Source organism: Gouania willdenowi, chromosome 16 (assembly GCF_900634775.1).
Source record: "Gouania willdenowi chromosome 16, fGouWil2.1, whole genome shotgun sequence".
Taxonomy (NCBI): domain Eukaryota; kingdom Metazoa; phylum Chordata; class Actinopteri; order Blenniiformes; family Gobiesocidae; genus Gouania; species Gouania willdenowi.
This window is the reverse complement of record NC_041059.1, coordinates 20,451,943-20,472,155: the sequence shown is the minus strand read 5'-3', so window position 1 is coordinate 20,472,155 and position 20,213 is coordinate 20,451,943. Positions and strand designations below refer to the sequence as shown.

The 20,213-nt window shown below is 34.0% G+C and overlaps 1 protein-coding gene and 1 long non-coding RNA gene across 2 annotated transcripts; one reads left to right on the top strand and one right to left on the bottom strand.

Moving 5' to 3' along the window:
- Positions 1-1,378: 1,378 nt before the first annotated feature.
- Positions 1,379-6,016, bottom strand: LOC114478473 (uncharacterized). The gene is made up of 4 exons (XR_003675859.1): positions 5,901-6,016; positions 4,406-4,486; positions 3,999-4,093; positions 1,379-1,518 (listed from the first exon to the last, which is right to left on the bottom strand). It is a non-coding gene; the product is annotated as an uncharacterized LOC114478473 (long non-coding RNA).
- Positions 6,017-7,130: 1,114 nt separating this feature from the next.
- On the top strand, positions 7,131-19,265 carry azi2 (5-azacytidine induced 2). The gene is made up of 8 exons (XM_028471567.1): positions 7,131-7,287; positions 8,509-8,762; positions 8,870-8,986; positions 10,283-10,382; positions 10,608-10,741; positions 12,183-12,247; positions 14,066-14,190; positions 17,302-19,265. The coding sequence occupies exons 2-8, from the start codon at positions 8,544-8,546 to the stop codon at positions 17,712-17,714; spliced, it is 1,173 nt and encodes a 390-aa protein (XP_028327368.1). The 5' UTR covers positions 7,131-7,287; positions 8,509-8,543; the 3' UTR covers positions 17,715-19,265.
- The last annotated feature ends 948 nt before the right edge of the window (positions 19,266-20,213 follow it).

The window sequence follows — 20,213 nt, the reverse complement described above, 5'->3', positions numbered from 1 at the left end:
GTTTGAAGTCCAATACATTTTAATTTAATCAATTAGATAAAATAATACATAAACAACACAATGTTTTTTATTCTCCATTTCAAAATCAGATATTGTATCAATCTTGTGAGTCCAATATCGTGTACAATATCACATTGTGAATTCAGTGTATTGTCTCATGCCAACTATTTACTGGTATTTATTGGAACAGGTTGGCTGAACTAATTTGTACAATGTGTAACGTACACATTTTAAAAGGCTACAGCAGACAATACACTAAAGTTATAAAATGATGCCACTAAATAAACCTTGAGATCTTTGGAAATCTTAAGCCATGCACAGATCTACTGCTATCCTCTAAATATTATGCATACTCGCATTGTAGAAAAAAGGAAACAGCACACTCTTTTGGCAGAAAATGATCATAACAGGCATTTAAAAATAATTCAAGTCTGTTTACACACATCATAAAACTACTGTGGCTAAAAAAAAAGTGTAACCTACATTTATAGAAATAAACAAAAGCCACATTCGGACCATAACACACAACACCATGCACCAGTATCAATCTGTTACCAAAAGACTTGGCCATACTAGATGTCAAATGGAACCCAGTGAGTGTTAGTGATTACCGTATTGACTTTTCTTCCTCTTGATTTCACTCCTTTTCCCAAACAGTGTCTAATCACAGGCTGTAGATGATTATTCACGCAAAACCTAAAGCCAAAAATGTGACAATCAGCAGTTGGTGTACAATTGTAAACTAAATCATTATCTGCAGGAAACTTTTTCCCCTGCTGAGGCTGATTACAGTGTGCGGTAGGATCCCAGGCAAACGTCACTGTATTTCCAAAGATAGTATCATTAACTAGTGAATTATGTACAAATCCCTTTTAGATCCATTAGTTTAACTGCTATACCTTGCAAATGCAAAATATTGGTTTTTGAAATTCATATTTATTTTTGAGAATTATCAACAAACCAAACATTCATGTTTCCAGAGAGTATGTGCATGGTTTGCATGCACAGTATCTGTTTGTTTGCTGGTGATTCCGATGCAGACAAACACATATTTGGGGTTCATATTCTTTCAATTTTCTATTTATTTAGAAAAAGAATTAAATGCATATCATTCCTTGCCAACTAAAAACCCGAACAAAAGAACAGAAACATCTTAAAGAATTGCAAAAAAGAAGGCATAGTGCTGTGGCACAAAACTCCATAAAGAGTGACAGTCACTGACATTAGACAACAATTAATACTTGAAAAAAGAAATTATAATAAAATGATACCATCTACTTAGCAAGCTGTTATCTACGCACAAACTGATCAGTGACAACTGACATATTTACATACTCAGTAAGTAATCTTTGAGGAAATAACGGTACATTTTGGGTGAACTTATGTGCCGCTCTGGCGTTGTGCCGTTTCACACCGACCTCTCAAGTCCTCCCTGCTCGCTGCACTCTCAAATCTGAACCCCTCTATGACCAAGGTCTCTCCAACCTCCTTTATGTTGACCAGATCCTTCTGTTGAATCTGTCACCAAAACAATAGAGACATCCATAAATATTCACACATTGACACTATTTACAGGACTTTGGCTCTGAAACACCATAACCCATATGATGTGGGTCAGGGGTCAATGACATTTTTCAGCCACAATTCCATTTTCAATTCACCATGTTCAATTACAATTCACTTATGGTTACAGTGACCAGAAATGTTTTCAATTACAATTAGATAAATAAATAAAAATCCTCACAAAGTCAATTACAATTGTGTTCTCAATTACTAAAGTTAAATTACAATAAATCACAATTACTCAGTGTGAAATAAATAACCTCATTTATTTTCCTATTTTTTCAAGCAAGGACAAGAAAACAAAAAACAAAAAAAACTCTGTGTACAGGGAACCTCCAACAGAGAAAAACTATCACATGTTCAAAATAATATATAAGATCCATACTTATAATTGTAATAATATGTTTGCTCAAAAGAGAATGGGAAAAAGAAAGGCTTATTTAATCCCACCCCAATTTCTCAATCATACAAGTTTAATCATATTGCTTCAGTCTGTTTGGGCTTCAAAAAATACACACTAGGTACTAAATAGAAAAAAAACAAATAAAAGTTAAACTTCCTCTTGTGTTAGCTCTCTGTTAGCATCTCTTATGCTAACGGGTCCTACATTAACTGTAAAATACTGTACACTAAAAACAAATATATATCATCTAATTTATTTTATATCTATTGGTTACCTTGTTAGAGCTTCCTAATCAATGAAAATATAGGTTTTATTAGTTTTGGTGTGTCAGTACACCTCTCGATTTAATTATTTTTTTAATGGTCAAATATGTGAAAGCTTGATATGAAACATATTGCAATAATTGTTAACTACATATGTGTAGAACTGTACATAGAACTGTAACATGGTTCCCCAGTTTTGCATTAAATTATAATTATGGCAATTACATTTGCAAAGGCAATTATCTAAACTCAATTACAATTTAATAATGATTAAGCTAGCAACAAATTATGATATAATTTTATTGATTATCAATTATGTGATTACGATTATAATTGACCCCAACCCTGATGTGGGTCATGATGCGCTTTAATAAGTGCAAATATTCAGCTTTAAATATCCTTACAGTCATTGAGTGAAAGAGTAGGAACAGGACCATTTGTTTCTAGCTCCTACTTTAAAGGGACCAAAACTCAATAAATAAAGAATTGCTTAAATATTCCACAATGCTACACTAAAAGAAAGGAAACCATGTATGCTATTAATTTTAATATTTCCATCTGAGATTTTTATTTACTCTCTGAAGTCCCTCCTAAAAGCTGTTTTGTAAAAATCCTTTCCATTGTTATTTCAAAACCATTGTGCTATTAAAACTAGGAGTGTGCTGATATCTCGATACGGCAATATATCGTGACATGTATTTTTTTCGCGCAATCAATTATCGATATGCTTGCGCTAAGTATTGATTTTTTTTTCCAAAACCTTTACTGCTTTTTCACTAAAATGTGCAGGTACACACAGAAATTGAGTCACTGTTTGTTGAAGGAACCAATATATTGTTTGCTGGAATATTGCACTATACTGGTGTCACTGGTAAGAAAGACCCTATGTTTTGTTTATAGAAAGCACTCTTGGAGATACTTATTCGTTTACATTGGTATGTCGACACTTATTTACAGAAATGTTGCACTAAAATAGTGTCACTGTTCATAGGACACTTTCAATGTACTGTCTTTCAGAAATATAAAATAAAAATTGTATTTTTTCACTTAATCTTTTTTTTCTTGTTATGTCGGATTATCGTAGATTGATTTCTGACCAATATATCGATATTCGCAGTATCGTCATTGTGTGAAATAATCATTATCGTGAGCTTTGTATTGCGTATCATATCGTATCCAGAGGTTCCCACCGCTAATTAAAACTTTCTAATTATCTAAATGAAAGCTACAGAATCTACTGTTAATGGGGTAGCTTTGACTTTGCTGCTTTCTCAAACAACACTTAAATATTTAGAAAATAAACAAAATATAATATATAAAATGATATCAAAAATTAAATGAAATAAATATTAATTAAAAATGTAATATATATACATATATATTTATATATATATAGCTTCAGAGATTAAAGAAAATAGTTTCTGATTGATTTTTGTGAGAAGACAATGTAACAAATATCAAGAGGATTCGCCTTCAATACAAAGTGATCGTTAAGCATTAGAAAACTTTCATTTATACCGATGACAATTCTGCTTGGATACAAAGACATTTGTGGCTAAAAGTAAAAACTGTGTTGCTATGCAACAGCAGCAAAAGTGAGATCATCTGACTTACTTCTCATCGCGTCGGAGAGCTATGAGGAAAAGAGTAACCAAAACAAACATTGTATACCATTATAAAACAAAGATCTTATGTCCTTAAGGTCAAGTGTGTTTGGTTATACTGGGTTATTTCTGCGTATGAGTCATTGTCTTGATGTTGGAGCATACCATTGAGTGCCGTCCCTGGGTGGACTGCTCTGTTGATGTACACAACTGGATCAGATGCTCGATTTCTTTCATCACTATTTCAGCTTCTGAAAACACTGCAAAGAGATGGTGGCAAAATTGAGCGATGCATTTTACATCGTTCAACACATTTTAAATCTAAGCGTTACATGAACACACTAACCGGGCAGGTGTTAAAAAGAAAAAAATTGAAACAACCTCGCAAAGTATATCATGTTTGCATCAAATATTAATTAGAATAATGCAAAAAAAAAAAAAAAAAAAAAAAACATATGTAAATTTAAAAAGTGAAAATGAAAGATAAGCATTTTATTTAATGAAATTTTAGAAAATAACTTGATAAAAAAAAAATTATAGGATCAGATATTGAGTTTACGTGATGAACTTACAATGGGAGGAGAACTTGGAGAAGCTGCTGATGTCACATATTTCTCTTTGAGCCATTATAGACTTGAGTTGTGCAGCTTTTACTGTGAAAAAGAGATGCACCGTAAATGTTTTAATTATTCAGCTCATTTTACATTATAAAAAAAAAAAAAAACAAACATTTTATTGCAAATATTTAGCCCACATCACATATCCAAATGAAATAGAAACAAACAGAAAGCTATAATCTGGATCTTTGAATGTTTTTTTTTTCTTTTTTAATTAGTAGTAATAGTATGACCTAACCTGTGGATTTAAACAAGTTTAAAAATGGCCAAAGGGATTAAAACAGATATAAATAGTCAACTTTAAAGCCTCTGCTCTGCAGTTCTTTTGTATCAAATTCAGTCAGATAATATTAGATAAATTATATAAGGTATCTGGTCATAATATTAAGACAACTTTATGTAAAAAAAAAAAAAAAAAGAATTAACTTTTTTTTCCATTTTGTTCGATTTCCGCAATACTTTAAAGGAAGTGCCTCCTAGCACGTAATACGTATATTTATATACAGGCAGCCTATCAGTATGAAAGATGACGTTGCCGGACCTTTTCTACATATGCATAATGTGCCTATGATATCGCCAAGTAAGGTGCCTAGACTCAAGGATTCTTCCTTCCGCTGCCGTGGGTTTGAATCCCACTTTTGACATATATATTTTTTTCATTTTAACACATTTAAGACAGCAAAGTCCACCTTTTAAAATACATATATGAAAAGAATAAACATTTTAGGGTATTTCCTGGGTTAGGGTTAGCGCGGTAGCTAAAAATAAATATGAGCTAAAATAAAACTGACGGAACTTTAAGTCACGTGGTGCACCTAGCACGTGACCTAAACTGGCCAATGAGGAGCGCTGAGTACGGATAGACTGCCGTTGTAGTGAAAAATAATCCGACGTGTGGAAAGCCTTCTACAGGCGCATGCGCACTAATAGCATAGTAAATATTTACTCGTATATGTACAGTATTTTGCTGCCTTAATTTTTCTTACTATGATAAACCCAAACCTTAAAAATTAAAGGAAAGTTTATTACTTTTTTTTTTTTTTTCAAAATGACGGACGCGCATGCACGCATACCGTAGTAAACGTTCACGGTAGGTTTATTCTACTCTACACCGGTCTATTGACACTATTACGTACCGATAGCCAGCCATCAGGTAGCAGCAATTAAGCTAATTAGCGTCCAGATGTTTACATTGATTATCAAATATTTCTAAAGACGTACTCCCACGTGTTACTTACTTTATCAAGAGTTGAATGGTAGAAAAGTGCAATAATTGAGGGCTATATCGTATATGCTTGTACAAAAACAGATAGTCACTCCGCGGTATGCTAACAAATATGTTCAGTAAAACTATTGGTATGTCAGTAGGACGACCGTTCACTGACACTAGCTTATTCAAAAAGTTCGGGATATAGTAGTTGTGTTAATATGAAGCTTTAGGCTTGCTTACCTCGCTCATATTTTTCTCAGTCCCAGTTTTTTTCCCCCTTGAGAGTCAGTGCAGTAGTATGTTCTTTATCACAGTCTTTCCGGTTTGTTAACGAAGGGATGCCAGATTGGGTCCCGTCAGAAGCATTGGGGTCAATGACGTCACCCTTAAATTGTCCGTTCAACTGCATTTCGTTCAGCTAATAAAATGTTTATTAAAAAATCATGTAGTGAGACTCTCCAGCCACAGCTGAAAATCACCCTAAATCTATTCAAACTTATATTCTGCCCAATTTGACATGATTTCCTATGCATGGAAGCCCATTAACGCCACTAAAAAAAAATGTAAAATCACCATGAAAAGTCCTAAAGAGTCATAATTATGAAAAAAAAAGTCATGATTATGAACTACAAAGATATAATTATGAGAAAGAAAGTCATAGATGTGAGAAAATAATTTTTTTATGCGAAGTTGCAAAGAAAATTTGAGAGACTAATTTTGCAATAAAGACTTTTTTTATGTATTTCCACTATTTTCTACACTATGTACCATGTGTTGAATTCTAAGAACTAAATAAACAGCCAAAAAAAAAAAAAAAAAATATATATATATATATATATATATATATATATATATATATATATATATATATATATATATATATATATATATATATATATATAGGTGGCGGTCTCTTTTTCCTTCAAGTTTGGGTCCAGAGGCCTGGGAGCTTGAGGGTTCTGCGCAGTATCGTTTATAATGTTTCTAAAAATATATATATTGAAAATAATAAATAAAAATAGTATTAGATAGTGTCGTATATGTATAGATAACCCCCATCATTAGCAACAATTACCAAAAGCAACCTTTTGCTTCTGCTATCCCACAGGAAGTATCACACATATTTATAGGATTTTGTTACCTTGTGACTGAATATTTATGAAAAAAAAAAACAGCCCTGATGTTGGACAATTTTTAATGAGGAACATCATTACACTCCTAAGTCATTTAATATAATGTAAAGTTTGAGTTTACAATGAGTAGTATGTTTTATTCATTGATATATTTTATTATATTATATACATAGAATAATAGAAAAATACAACACACAATTTTTTTTTTTTTTTTTTAAGACACAATAGAAAAAAGAAGAAAAAAAAAGATTGTAAGGTTAAACCAAAAATTTAACATGATTATTTTGAAAGAATCTTTGTAATTTCCGTTTTATTGTGAAAGGACTTCAGCAGTCAAGTGACTCCCGGAAGTTTTTGTTTCTTTACCTGTCAGTTCAGAGCAGACACGGAGCCAATGTCTTTGTTTTCTCCGCGACATCACTTTCTGTTTCTCAAGAGTAAATGATAACCCTTCGTAGCTATTCGACGTCTATTTGAAGACTGTATCTAACACGGTTGGTAACATTTGGGAGTGAAACACAAGGGTTTCGTTTGGCTTTACCTAGCCAGAGGACGCTAGCTGAGCTGAGCTAGCCCTTATCACCGTACGGGATCAATCGTGATACCTCTGCAGCTGCTTTTATATGTGTTTTGTTTACCTAGACAATGTGTATAGGTTGCGTTTTAGATTGTGTATTGTTGTTATGTAGCATAGCTTGCGTTTTCCAGTTGTCGACAATGTTTTTTTGAAGCTAACAGCCTTATGCTAGTCATGTTCACGGACGTCATGCATTGTTTGTGTCTCTTTGTGGACACTTTTTACTTGGTAAAAAAATAGATATTATGTTCTGGTTAGCTTATGTGCTTACGGTGCTTATGAAGTAATTGTTAAGAGCTTGCCCTTTTTATACTTTAAACGTGAATGTTGAGCCGGTCTAACATTTTGGGGTTTAAACATATTTACATGTCAAAATCCCTCAAATTAGTGAAAAACCTAATTTTTAATGTCTTTGTTGCATCGTAACATGCATTTCATGTAACATAATCAACAACATCATTATTGTGGATGTTTTTTTTATTTTATGTATCTAAAAGGTAGATAAAGGTTGTGCTTTAAGGGACTAGTTTAATCTTTGGTTAGATTATGTTGAAATAATTTTATTTTGTTTGATAAATGACAAAAATATAATGAATATCTAATGTTACCTGTTATATCACACACATTAATTAATGAATACCATTACATTCATCAAAAACAAAAAAAACAAGTATGATAAAATTTTAAAACATCATTAAATAATACATCTAAGACAGGTGTTTGATTTTCATTTTTGATCATTTATCTAATACAGATTTATTTTTGAACTATATTTAATACATAACAATTTATCTATTGAAAAGGTTAGAAAATAATTTAAGATTATGATTTTACTTAGTTCAAAGATAATACAAGATTATTACTTTACAATTCACCCACACAGGGTGTTTTATATGTTCATTAATCTGTTGCCCTGCGTCATGCTTCATGTCAGTAATCCATGTCTAAGGCTTGTCTTTATATAGGGAAAAAGAAAAATGTGGTTAACTAAAGATAAAATAAATGAGTTTAAAATGCTGTTCATCTACTAAAACATGTTTTAATCTTCTTATTATCTATTAATATATATTTTTAAATCCTTTCCCGCTGCATATGTGACTAACCTATGTAAAACATTTCACTTCTATGTCGCTTTCAGGTCCTTTATCTGCTACAGCGTAGGCCTGTGCAGACATGGACCCTCTGGCATTGGATGATGACATTTGCATCCTTAAACATGAGACAGCCTACACAGCCACTGGTGAGAGTCCTGTGTCGGTGTGTGCTGGAGACGAGTCTGTCGCGTCCCACTTCGCCCTGGTCACAGCCTATGAGGACATCAAGAAGAGGCTCAGAGACACTGAACGAGAAAACACGCAGCTGAGGAAGAGGGTTAAGCAGCTTGAAGAAAAGGTACATAATTCTAGCCTTTGGGAAATATGTTGTAGATGTGTTATGTTGATAGTATCCATCTGTTTAATAATGTATTTAACGCTTCCTCACTTTCTCCAACACTGTAGCTTTTTAAACCAGATGCTCCTCCCTCTGAGGGCCCGCAGTACGTGAACAAGGCCTTTAGTGCTTACCGTGGTATCTATATCGAGAAGGAGGATCTCCTGATGGAGCTGAACAAACTGGTATAGTATTCATTTGTTTTATATTTGTATATGTTGCAAAAATATATATATTTCTCTTCATCTTATGGAGGAAAGTCCCGGACAACTGAGATCATTTTGAAACCTTTTAAATGTCTTTTAAGAAAACTTTGAAAGCTCTTAACAAGAAGACTTTGCAGTATCATTATTGCAATATTCTAACCAAGTACAACATATTGGATTTTGAAAGTTGGTTTTTAAAGGTATAAATGGGCTTGCCCTTCCCTGTTTAACGGATTTTATATGTTTAAAAAAAAAATAAAAAAAATCTAACACTGGATTAAGGATCGGAGAGTGTAGTACAAAGGCACCGGACTAAATTTTGCCAAATGGTGGTGTCTATCAGAGGCACTAAATTATGGAATACGTTTCCAGAAAACATCAGAAACTGTGGCAAATACCAAACTTTCAAAGCAATTCTCAAAAATTGGTTGAAAAAAAAGCAATCATGCACCCATAGATGATAATGTACTTTTTTTCTTGGGATCTTTAAACTCCTGACTGTTGTTTTTTAATTTTTTTTTATTGTAAATAGTATGTGTGGTATCATGTTTTCTGTCGTCAGTCAGTTTAATGTTTGTCTCATTGTGTGATGTTGCTTAACTGTATGTTAAATGTTATTGTTCAACTGTATATCACATTTACCAGCCTTAGGACAACGGATGAAATTTAGCTAGTGTGCTAACTTTGGCATATTTACAGTTGTGGTCAAAAGTTTACATATACTTGTAAAGAATATAATGTCATGGCCGTCTGAGCTCCTTTGACTTTCCTATTGTCGCGTTTGTGGGCGGGTCTATTGATTGTATCAAATGAGAAGTCACCAGCTGTAGTCGTTCATAATCACTCACAAGAAGTTAAGAGGCCATGCCATGAAGCTAATTTCATTGACACACCCTTTTAAATCTCAAAAATAGCTAATTCATGTTGCTGTATGCATCATTTTGACCCAGCAGATTTGGTCACATTTTCAGTTGACCCATAATAAATTCATAAAAGAATTAAACTTCATGAATGTTTTTTTTTGTGACAAAGAAGTATGTGTTCCAATCACTCTATCACAGAAAAATAAGAGTTGCAGAAATGATTGGAAACTCAAGACGGCCATGACATTGTGTTCTTTACACGTGTGCGTAAATGTTTGACCACAACTGTCGACCCTGTTTGCTGACACATTGATTCATTTGTAAGGTCCTAATTCAAACATATAAATAAAATGAAATGAACTAAGTCTTTTTTTTTTTTTCTTCCTGCTATTGTTTTATTTTTCTTTGTCAGAAAAAGGAGAAGAGTGACAGTGAGAGACTGCTAACTGAGCAGCTCCAGGCCAAAGAGTTGGAGCTGCTTCAGCTGAGGACAGAGATGGATATCAGCCAAGGTACAGATGGAACACCTACTCCTTCAAATGCCTTGTTCTAAGAAAAAAAACCTTATTTCACAGTAATTGCTAATGAATACATGAAATATTAAATAATTGTTCAGTTTTATAACTGTTTATTAATTGTAAATAATAACATTTACTTATGAACAACAGGATATAAACAACAATTATGGTTTGTCTGGGGGGTTTTTTTTTTTTTTTTTTTTACATTTTTCTGACCAGTGATGAGGAGCATGAACAGCCCACAAGAATACTGGCAGGTGGACCGGGCCAACACTGAGCTTAAGATCAACAAACTACAAGAGGAGCTGGAGAGAGTGACTCTGGAAAACAGTCGACTGCTGGAGAAAAGCGTGGTAAGAGAAAGAATTGATTGGGGTTTTGAGAGACTGTAAAGTCTGTAAAACGAACAAAACATGATGTGTGGCTGAAAATCACAGGAAAATGAATTTGGATTGATCATTTGTAAGTACAAATGTGTTTTGTCTTTGTAGAAAAAAAAGAAAAAACTTCTACACATTTATTTAAATTAGTTCTGAATATCAATTCAGGTTTTACAAATCAATTGGATTCCATTCACAAGGGCCGATTGATTCAATTTGCGATTTAATTCTATTTTTGATTAAGGAGATTTCAGTTAGGAATAAATACATGGTTTTATTAAATAATAAGGGTGGTTAATCATCCCATTTTCATGATTCAATTCCGATTATTGAGGTCTTGATTCAATTTCAAATCGATTTTTGATTTTTAATTATAATTGAATCGACTTTTGATTATTGCTGATCATTGATCATCTATTTAATATGGCAGCTGTTGAATTATTTGACTTTTCTTTTAAGTAACACCTCACCTCACCTTCAATACTGTATAAAGTTATGGAAATATTCCATTTTTTTATTTTTATGAAATCTGTCCTTGTTAAATAAAGGCCACTCTTGTAAATAAATGCCCAAATTGTATTATTGATTTTATTAATTTTATTGTATTATTTAGCTTTAAAATGGTTCTGTGGTCATAGGACAGCAGGTTAATACCGGTACTTTGAGTCTTTATGGAAACTTAAATGGAAATAGACCAAACTTTCTGTAGCTTAGTACAGACTGGTTGGTTTATTGAGGTCCTCGGCCCCCCTGAAATAGGTCACAGCCCTAGTGGAGCGTCAAGAATACGTTACAATTTACAACATGTAAATAATGGACCTCTGGAAATGTAAGAATCGATTCGTATTCGTCAATAATAAAACTGCGATTTATTTTTTTTCACCGCCACTATTAAATAAATGTGTTACAATTGATGATGACACATCATACATTATGATAGAGTGAGGGATATATTCAACATATTTATCAATGTTGTTTATGCTTCTAAATACTGTATGTGAAATAAATGAGCTATAGGTGATGAGTTATATAATCTGCACTTTTCTTGGCTTGCAGAGTTTCCTGGTGACTTACAAACAAATGTCTTCTCTAGCTGCGTTTGTTTGAGGTCCCACATCTTTGCAGACTGCGTTTCTGTGCGATGTCTGTTTCAGAGTTTTGTTTTTTCCTCAATATTTCACGTCATGTTGCACATCTTAAATATGGTTTCATGCATCCAGACATCTGCCTTCGCAAGATCTACTCGACTTCAAACTGCAGGCTGCATTACACACAGTAGAAAAGACGCATCAAATGATCGATTTTTAGAATTTTATTAATGAATATAGGGACAATCAAAGGAAAATCAATTCAAATTGTTACATTTTTTTTTTTCAACCCAGTCCTGATTTGATATGATTTACCTTTGTTTCAGGAGGAACCCCATGACCTTAACGGACCAGATTTGGACCAGTCGAGTGACGCAGATTATAATGCAAGGTATTGTGAATAACATGCCCATGAAGATTAGCTACAGTCTAGATCAGAATAAAATTGTAAATTTCTCTCATGTAATTTAATGTAAGTAAATACAATCTTATCCATGGGGACAAGCCTTGTTCCTGGTTATATGTTCTAAAACAAATGTTTTAATGCATTGGTATAATGTATTCAGTTTTACTTTGTATTTAGTGATAAATAAAGGGCTAAACTAATTTATCTCAGCTCTGAAAGCTGCAGTATGTAATTTCTTTGGTGTCATTTGGTCAAAAATACATAATGACCTTTGAGCGTATTGTAATTCAAAGTGTTCTGAGAGTACTCTGGACCTCTGAGCCTGCTCATGTCTCTGTTATCAAGCTTTAGAAAACAAGGAGCGGGATGCTCGCTTTCAGCCAATCAGGGATTGTTTTACAAGCAGATTGATCCATGAGCTGTTATTGGCCTTACTATTGGCTGCCCGACAAAAGTCAAAGCGAGTTCATGTCCTGTAGGTAGTGAAGGTGCAGTGGTGGACATTCCAACAGGAAAAGTCCTCATCGCAGTATAAGGCGCAACTGCTTACATAGCAAAACAAGCCAAAAAAGGAATAACAACGTAGAGAAGCGACACTGTAAGATGGAGAGTGCTAGCAGACAGAATAACAGATGTGCACGGGAAACAGGAAGTATGTCATGTTCGAAACAGGAAGGGGAGGGGGCATCGCGGTTGCATCCATAGCAGTTTCATTTATTCTACATACTGCAGCTTTAATGATCAAATGTGAAACCTTTGAGCTAATGGCACAGCAGATCTGATCTTTCGGTGCAGCTGCTCTCTTTTAGATCCCATATATTTTGTCTTTTGCTTGTACAAAAACTGCACATCTTCTGTGACTGAACACTGGTGAACTGCTTTGCACAAGTACATAAGTGCAGGTCATGCTTTAAATTCACCATAAATCATTTATGAAATCATCAGAGGATTAAATCACTCCTGATACTGAGAGAACACCTTTTGTTGCCAGTGCAGAGGTCAGATATTTTTTATTTATTTAATTATTCATTACCAACAAACAAAGCAGAGTTTGTTGCCAGGCTTGACCTTTTTTTTAAATAAATAACTAAATAAAAGTGAATCTGTCACTCTCTGCTTTAACTGTTATTTGCTTGCATTGGTCCCTGGTGGCCACTAGAGGAGGATATGTTGCTTTGTACATCTGCAGAATGATCAGATCTTTCAGCTCTGCTAATACATTTCCAATTGACGATTTCAACTTGTCTTTATTTTAAAAAGATTGCAAAAAAACATGCCTTTTTTTTTGGGATGAAAAATAGTTTTGTTTACCAGCCATATTGTATTTTTTTCATTTGGCAAGTGTTAAAATGTTAACGTGTTGCTGAGATTTAGCATCTTTACTCTACAGCTTTTAGGTGTTATAGATTTAATATCATTTCCATTTGTCATTTTTTAGCCCCTTCTTTTCATAACACGGCCAGTGTTTCAGGATGACTTAACAATAAATCATCCAGAGTTAAACTCAAGATTCATCTGCAGTCCTAACTGTGTTCCTATAGAGGGATTTTAGGGTGCTAAGCAATTATTCCCACCTGTAAAATGAGCACATTACGGATAGTGTTATAAATAAATAAATGCTGCTGTCACTATAACACACAGGGAAATCTGCTGCCCTGTTCACACCTGTATTAGCTCAGGAGATTACCTTATGGTGCTTGAATTTAAATCATTTGGAGGCAAATGTCTGTGTGTGGTAGTATTTTACAGTATTGGACATGTGTCAGGTGAAAGTGTAGAGTGAAATGTTGTGATGTCTTTTAGAGAGAGAAGCATGCAGCACAGTTACAAAGGTCTGTGCTGTGAGGTCAACCGTCTTCATGCGGAGCTCACACTCCAGTCAGGCCTGATCAAGAGACTCAAGCCGTCAGTCACTGAGACGAGACAAGGTGAGACACAACACAATAAATGCTGGATAATCAATTCTATTTATTTTTTTTATTTTGCTTTATAAAAGCAGCTTCCTTTTCTCATTTGTTTTTCTTTTTCTAAGCAACATTAATGTTTGAAAAATACACTTTACCATTTACATTTCAATAAATCTATATATATATAGCCAATATTTACATTTTTTTTGACCCACTGCAGTTGTTTGATCTTATACTCCACACCAGGGCTGGGGTAAATTGTAATTGTAATCGCGTAATTGATAATTAAAATGATAGCGTGGTTATAATAGTAATTTTAACAATTTGTTGCTGTTGTAATCATAATTGAATTTTAATTGAGCACAACTGGGGAACCATGTTACAGTTCTATGTACAGTTTTACATATATGTAGTTAACAATTATTAAAATGTGTTTCATCATATCAAGCGTTCACACAATTTACCCTTAAAAAAATTATAATAATCAACACAAATAAGGTTCAGATGGCCACATTAAAAATATTAAAGACCTAAATTTTCATTGATTAAGAAGCCTAACAAGGTAACTATTAAATAGGAAATAACTTATTTAATAGATATTAGTTTTTAGTGTATTTTACAGCTGATTTAGGACCAGTTATCATAACAGAAAGCTAACACAAGAAGAACATTAGCTTTTATTAGTTTATTTATTTCAGGCTCAGTAATTGTAATTATGAATTGTAATTGAACTTTAGTACATGAGAAAGTAACTGTAATTGACTTTCTGAGGATACAAAATAATTGTAATTGAACACGAGTAATTGAAAATGTAATTGTAACTGGCCCCAACCCTGCTCCACACTGACTGTAGAATCAAATTTGGAACCTGTGGTAGAAATATAACTACAAACAACATAAAACTTTTTTTTTTTTTTTTAATGGGAAATATATCATCAATGAATTATTTTTTTAAATTCTCATAAATATGGTTTCAGGTTAGTAAAATATCAGCAAACTACTTTTTAACCAGCCTGTATTTTAGCTGAAGCGTTTGTATTTCCTGTTTTAAAATGTGTATATATATTTTGAATTAAGCCAATTGATTAATTATTAAAAATGTAAAGTAGAAGGACTTGAAATGGCATTCTCGTTAATAACACCAAAATGTGCGAGATGAGAAGTGCTGTTCAACAGGAGAACTTCTCCTGCTGTTACTCAGTGCACTTTTATTGAAGAGAGTGATAAGACGGGGATATTATCAAACACTTTGATAAAGGACATCACACATGGATCCATTCTTCCATCATGCTCCGCCTCTGATGATATATGCTAACCCCAGGGGGGATTAGCGCTGTCGTCAATTCCTCTGAGTGTCAGAACAGACGACCAGGAGGTGAAAATTAGAAGCAAATATGGCTAGAAAATAAATAATCTTGTGTTTACTGCACTGAAAGGTAATCCACTAACTTAGATGAGGCACATGGAGTGAAATAAAGGGTAGAAGAGAATGAGGCAGTGCTGTGTGTGTGTGTTCAGTCATACTGTGCATTTGTATTCTTCACATGTTCCCTCCTTTGGAATCACTTTTTATTCAAATAAACTGTGGGGACCATCTGAGAGCGGAGCTGGGATGGATGAATGGACAATGTACGAACAGAATGTCTGAGAAAAAGCGGAGGTGCATAATGATGATGTTATAGTGAAAGAATGATGACTGCTGAATAGTGTATAGATTAGAAGATGATGATCTGGCTCTGTGTGTGTGTGTGTGTGTGTGTGGAGGTTTTTTTGTCAAAAGAATATTTTCAAAACTTTAATAGAATCTAAATCTGGGGGATCAGGTTTGTTACATCATGGGAATGCCAACTGTTTGTCTTCATACTATAACATTAATTCACTCATTTGGAATCAATGTTTTTTTTTTTTACACTTTAATTTAATTGCAACCCTATATGTATGTAACCACACATGACATTTATTTATTTTTCTTCCTTTTTCTCTTTCTTTTCTTGAAACTGCATTTTATTTGAACTAGATTTACATTTGAGAAAGTGAAAGTAGAGAATATAGTTGTTGAAAAAGAACAATTATTCAAGATTTTAAAATGTATTTTTAATCGGAAATTGTTGCAATTACATTTTCAATTACCCATGTTCAATTACAATTCAATCTTGATTAAAGTGACCATCATTTTTTCTAATTACAATTCAATGCATGTTTTTTTTTTCCTAGTTTTTCTATTTTATTCTCAAATAGGGAATTCAGTACAAAACCTGCCTTTTTCCCCTCACCTCTCCTTGTGTTGTGATCCCATTTCTCATCTAAATCTCGTTGTTCTGTAACATTCATTCATTCATTCAATTACAATTGTTTTTGTCCTATTACGCTCTCAATTTATAAAGATAAATTACAATTAATCACAATTACCGACCCTGAAATAAATAACCTAATAAAAGTCAACCTGCCTCTTCCTCTTTCTGTTAGCACCTCTTATGATAACTGGGTCCTAAATCAGCTGTAAAATACAGTAAAAACAAATATCTATCGTCTATTTTTTTCACTATATATTGGTTACCTTGTTAAGCTTCCTAATCAATTAAAATATTGGTTTTAATATTTTTGTTGTGGACATCTGAGCCTCTTTTGTGTCAGTATACCCCTCGATTTTAATGTTTTTTAAATGGTAAAATGTGGGAAAGCTTGATATGAAACATATTTTAATAATTGTCAATTACATATGTGTAGAACTGTAACATGGTTCCCCACTTTTTGCATTAAATTATAATTGACATTTTTTATAGAATTTTCATGACAATTACAAAGTCAATTATCTAAACTCAATTGCAATTTCATTACGATCACAACGCATTAGATTTTTTTAAATTACAGTGATGCCATAATTGTAATTAATTATCAATTCCGCAATTATAATTATAATCGACCCCACATGCAGTCACAACAATCCAAAGGTTTAGCCTTAATTCATCATAATGCATTCCCTCCCCATTGTAACTTCTTTTATAACTTCATACCATTGAAGTAAACTGGAATAAACACAAAATAAGAACTTTATTTAATTAAAGCCCAGTTCCTTTCCCATTTTCTCATCTTTTCTATTTCCTTTTCCCCTCCTCTCTCTCGCTACCCCAGCAATTCCAGTCCAGTGTTTGGATGACATGGAAAAGAACAACAACCACCACCAAATCTCTCGCTCCTCAGTAGCTCGACCCCCTAGCTCCAGCCCTCTCCCCTCCTCCTCTTCCTCAGGCCGCCCAGTCAGCAACCCGTCCAGCAACATGCTGCCAGACAGTCTGAAGGACTGCTGGTACAACGGGCCGTGGCCCTCCCAGAGCTGCTCAGCAGACAGTGACACCTGCTCTGTGGTGCTGCCCCCGCCTCCGCTCAACCAAGCCTCTTTGGATGACAGCTCGCGGTCCTTCCCCAGCCCGCCCAAGCCCAGCGACGCCATGTTCTGGGAGGGTGCTGCGTCCAATTCCTCTTCCTTAATGGGAAACTGCAGCCCGAGGAGCCCACCCAACACGGAGTGGGTGAAGCGCTATTAAGAGTCGTCGGGTTGAAAAGCAAACTAAGAAATGAGAGAGTGAGTGAACTCTGCTTACCCTGCCACAGAAACACCACCTAACCTGCCTTAAGTTGTCTAGACTTCTCGTCTGAGGTGAAGGAGACTGGACCTAGTGGTTGTTTGAAGTAACTTAGGCCAGAAGAGGCCTTTATTTTGTAAAGACTTGTGTTCATTGATTCGCCATCTTTGCAAAACCACAACGGGGGGGGGGGGATATCTGACTGTGCCGAGAACATTTGGAGCGGATATATTCAACAGAACACTTTCAGTTCCATGTGTCTTTGTACACGCATCTCCACAAACAGTTTAATTTGTGTGTCTGCGTGTGTGTGTGTGTGTGTGTGTGTGTGTGCATATACGGGCACATAAAAAAACATGTGCCTGTTTGTGCAGATCAGTGTGTGTAGCTGTGTTGTGCCTATATCAATGACTCATCTTAAATGGAGTCACCGCACCACATTCACTGGTCTCCCTCCAATGCAAGACTTGATTAATGTAAAAAAAAAAAAACTAAATTAAAAAGCTATGGAGTTCATGTTTGTATCATGATTGTTGGGAGGGGGAGGGGGAGGGGGGAGGACTTGTGATTTTTGTGATGTGATGAAGACAGACATGCTTGTAACTGAAGGACAAACGCAGAGATTTGTTCCAGATTGTACATGTTAAACCAATTTTAGCCATTGTTATTACAAGAAAATGAGTTTTTCACTGTTGATCACTGTTGGTATGTATTTCTATCTCTGCTGCTCATCTTTCCGATTTCAATCGTATTTCAGAAAATGGTGTCAGGACAATAATAACAATAAAAATCAGCCTGATACATATAAAGTAATTATCAAGATCTAAGATTTCTGAAATCCTATTCTCTTTTTGTTCTTATCGATGTCTATTTAAATTAAGTCAATCAACCTTCAATTACATCGTTCATGACAAACCGAAACAATACAGAACAGGAAACACACACTCCTTCTCTGCTAACGCTGTTGTTGACATGAAGTTTGTGGATTTGTCAAACTGTGGAAAATGTACTGAAGCTCTGCACTGTGCTCGTGCTACTATTGCTGGAAAGGGGTGAACGAGGGTAAAGAACAACCGTAAAGATATTTAAACTGTGTAAGACTACTCGCTGAACTGAAACAATGTGCATATCTGTATAAATGTAAATGACGGGCTTCAGTACTCTGCCAAAGTTAGGTTTTTGTATTTTTCTGACGTGTCCTTTGGTTCAAGAAGGTGGAAACACAACGATGTACTGACATGAAGAAACGTGAGCTGCGACTTGACACAGAGCTGAACAAAGACCTTAAGTTCTTAAAGCGAATACATGTTCCTCCATTTTCCATAGTCTGTTTCTTACTCTAAGGTATTTATGTTCTTGATTTTAAATAAAAAAGGTTATTTTACAGCAGTAGTTTCATACTTCTGTAACTATTTGCAAACCAAAATGCAATGTATAGTAGATATGGATTATATTTTAGATTTACTGCACTTCAGACTGTTTGTAAATATGATCAATAAATGAATGAAAACACCAACTAATCGGTCTGATTTCAGGCCTGTGTTGCTTATTTTAGAGGAAAATCTCATCAATACGTCAGGCCTGTTAAAATGTTGAAACCGTCCATTTTTTTTCTTATTTCTATCAATCGAATTATACACAAACATTGTAATTCAACTATTAATTTCATATTCAATGTGTAATTTAATTCATATTCTTGCAATTATTACCTTAAAAGCACTTCTTGTGCATTTTGTTGTCTTAAAAATGGTTGACTGCAAAATTTGGGCACACCTACACCGTAAATATAAATGAGTGATATTATTTCACATTTGACATAGAATATATCACATGACATTACTTTTTTAAGATACAAGCTGGTTGTTTTTTTTTAATTATCCCCAAATCCACATTTGTCTTAGGTTAACAAGCCACAAAGAGCAATCTTTTAATGATAAATATGCATGTTTTTATTTTTATTTTTTTTGCAAAAACCAGCAAACTAAAGCACCACCAACCATCACAAGGAGTAATGAAAAACCAGTATGTGCGGTTTGAGTGCCATATTTATACAAAATATGTATATATATTTAAATAAGAATAACATTATAGTTTATTAAAAATAGAAATATATATACATATGGCACTATCGTACTTTATTTTTGAACAATTTTTTTTTTTTATGTGAAATACATTCAGTGGGGCATCACATTAAAAAAAAAGGCTGGGAGACATATATATATATATATATGTCAATTATGATTGGTTGAAATCACAAATATAAATTAGACAATATATAATTATATTCATGTTCATTCTTGCAGTTCCAAATATTTTGAGTCAGCAATGAAATAGTGGACTAATGCAGTGATTCTCAACTGGTGGGTCGCGGTCCAGTACTGGGTGGGTCACGGACAGCTGGTCAAAAAATAAATAAATACTTAATGTCTCTCATGTTGGACTTGCCTTTTATTTTGAAAG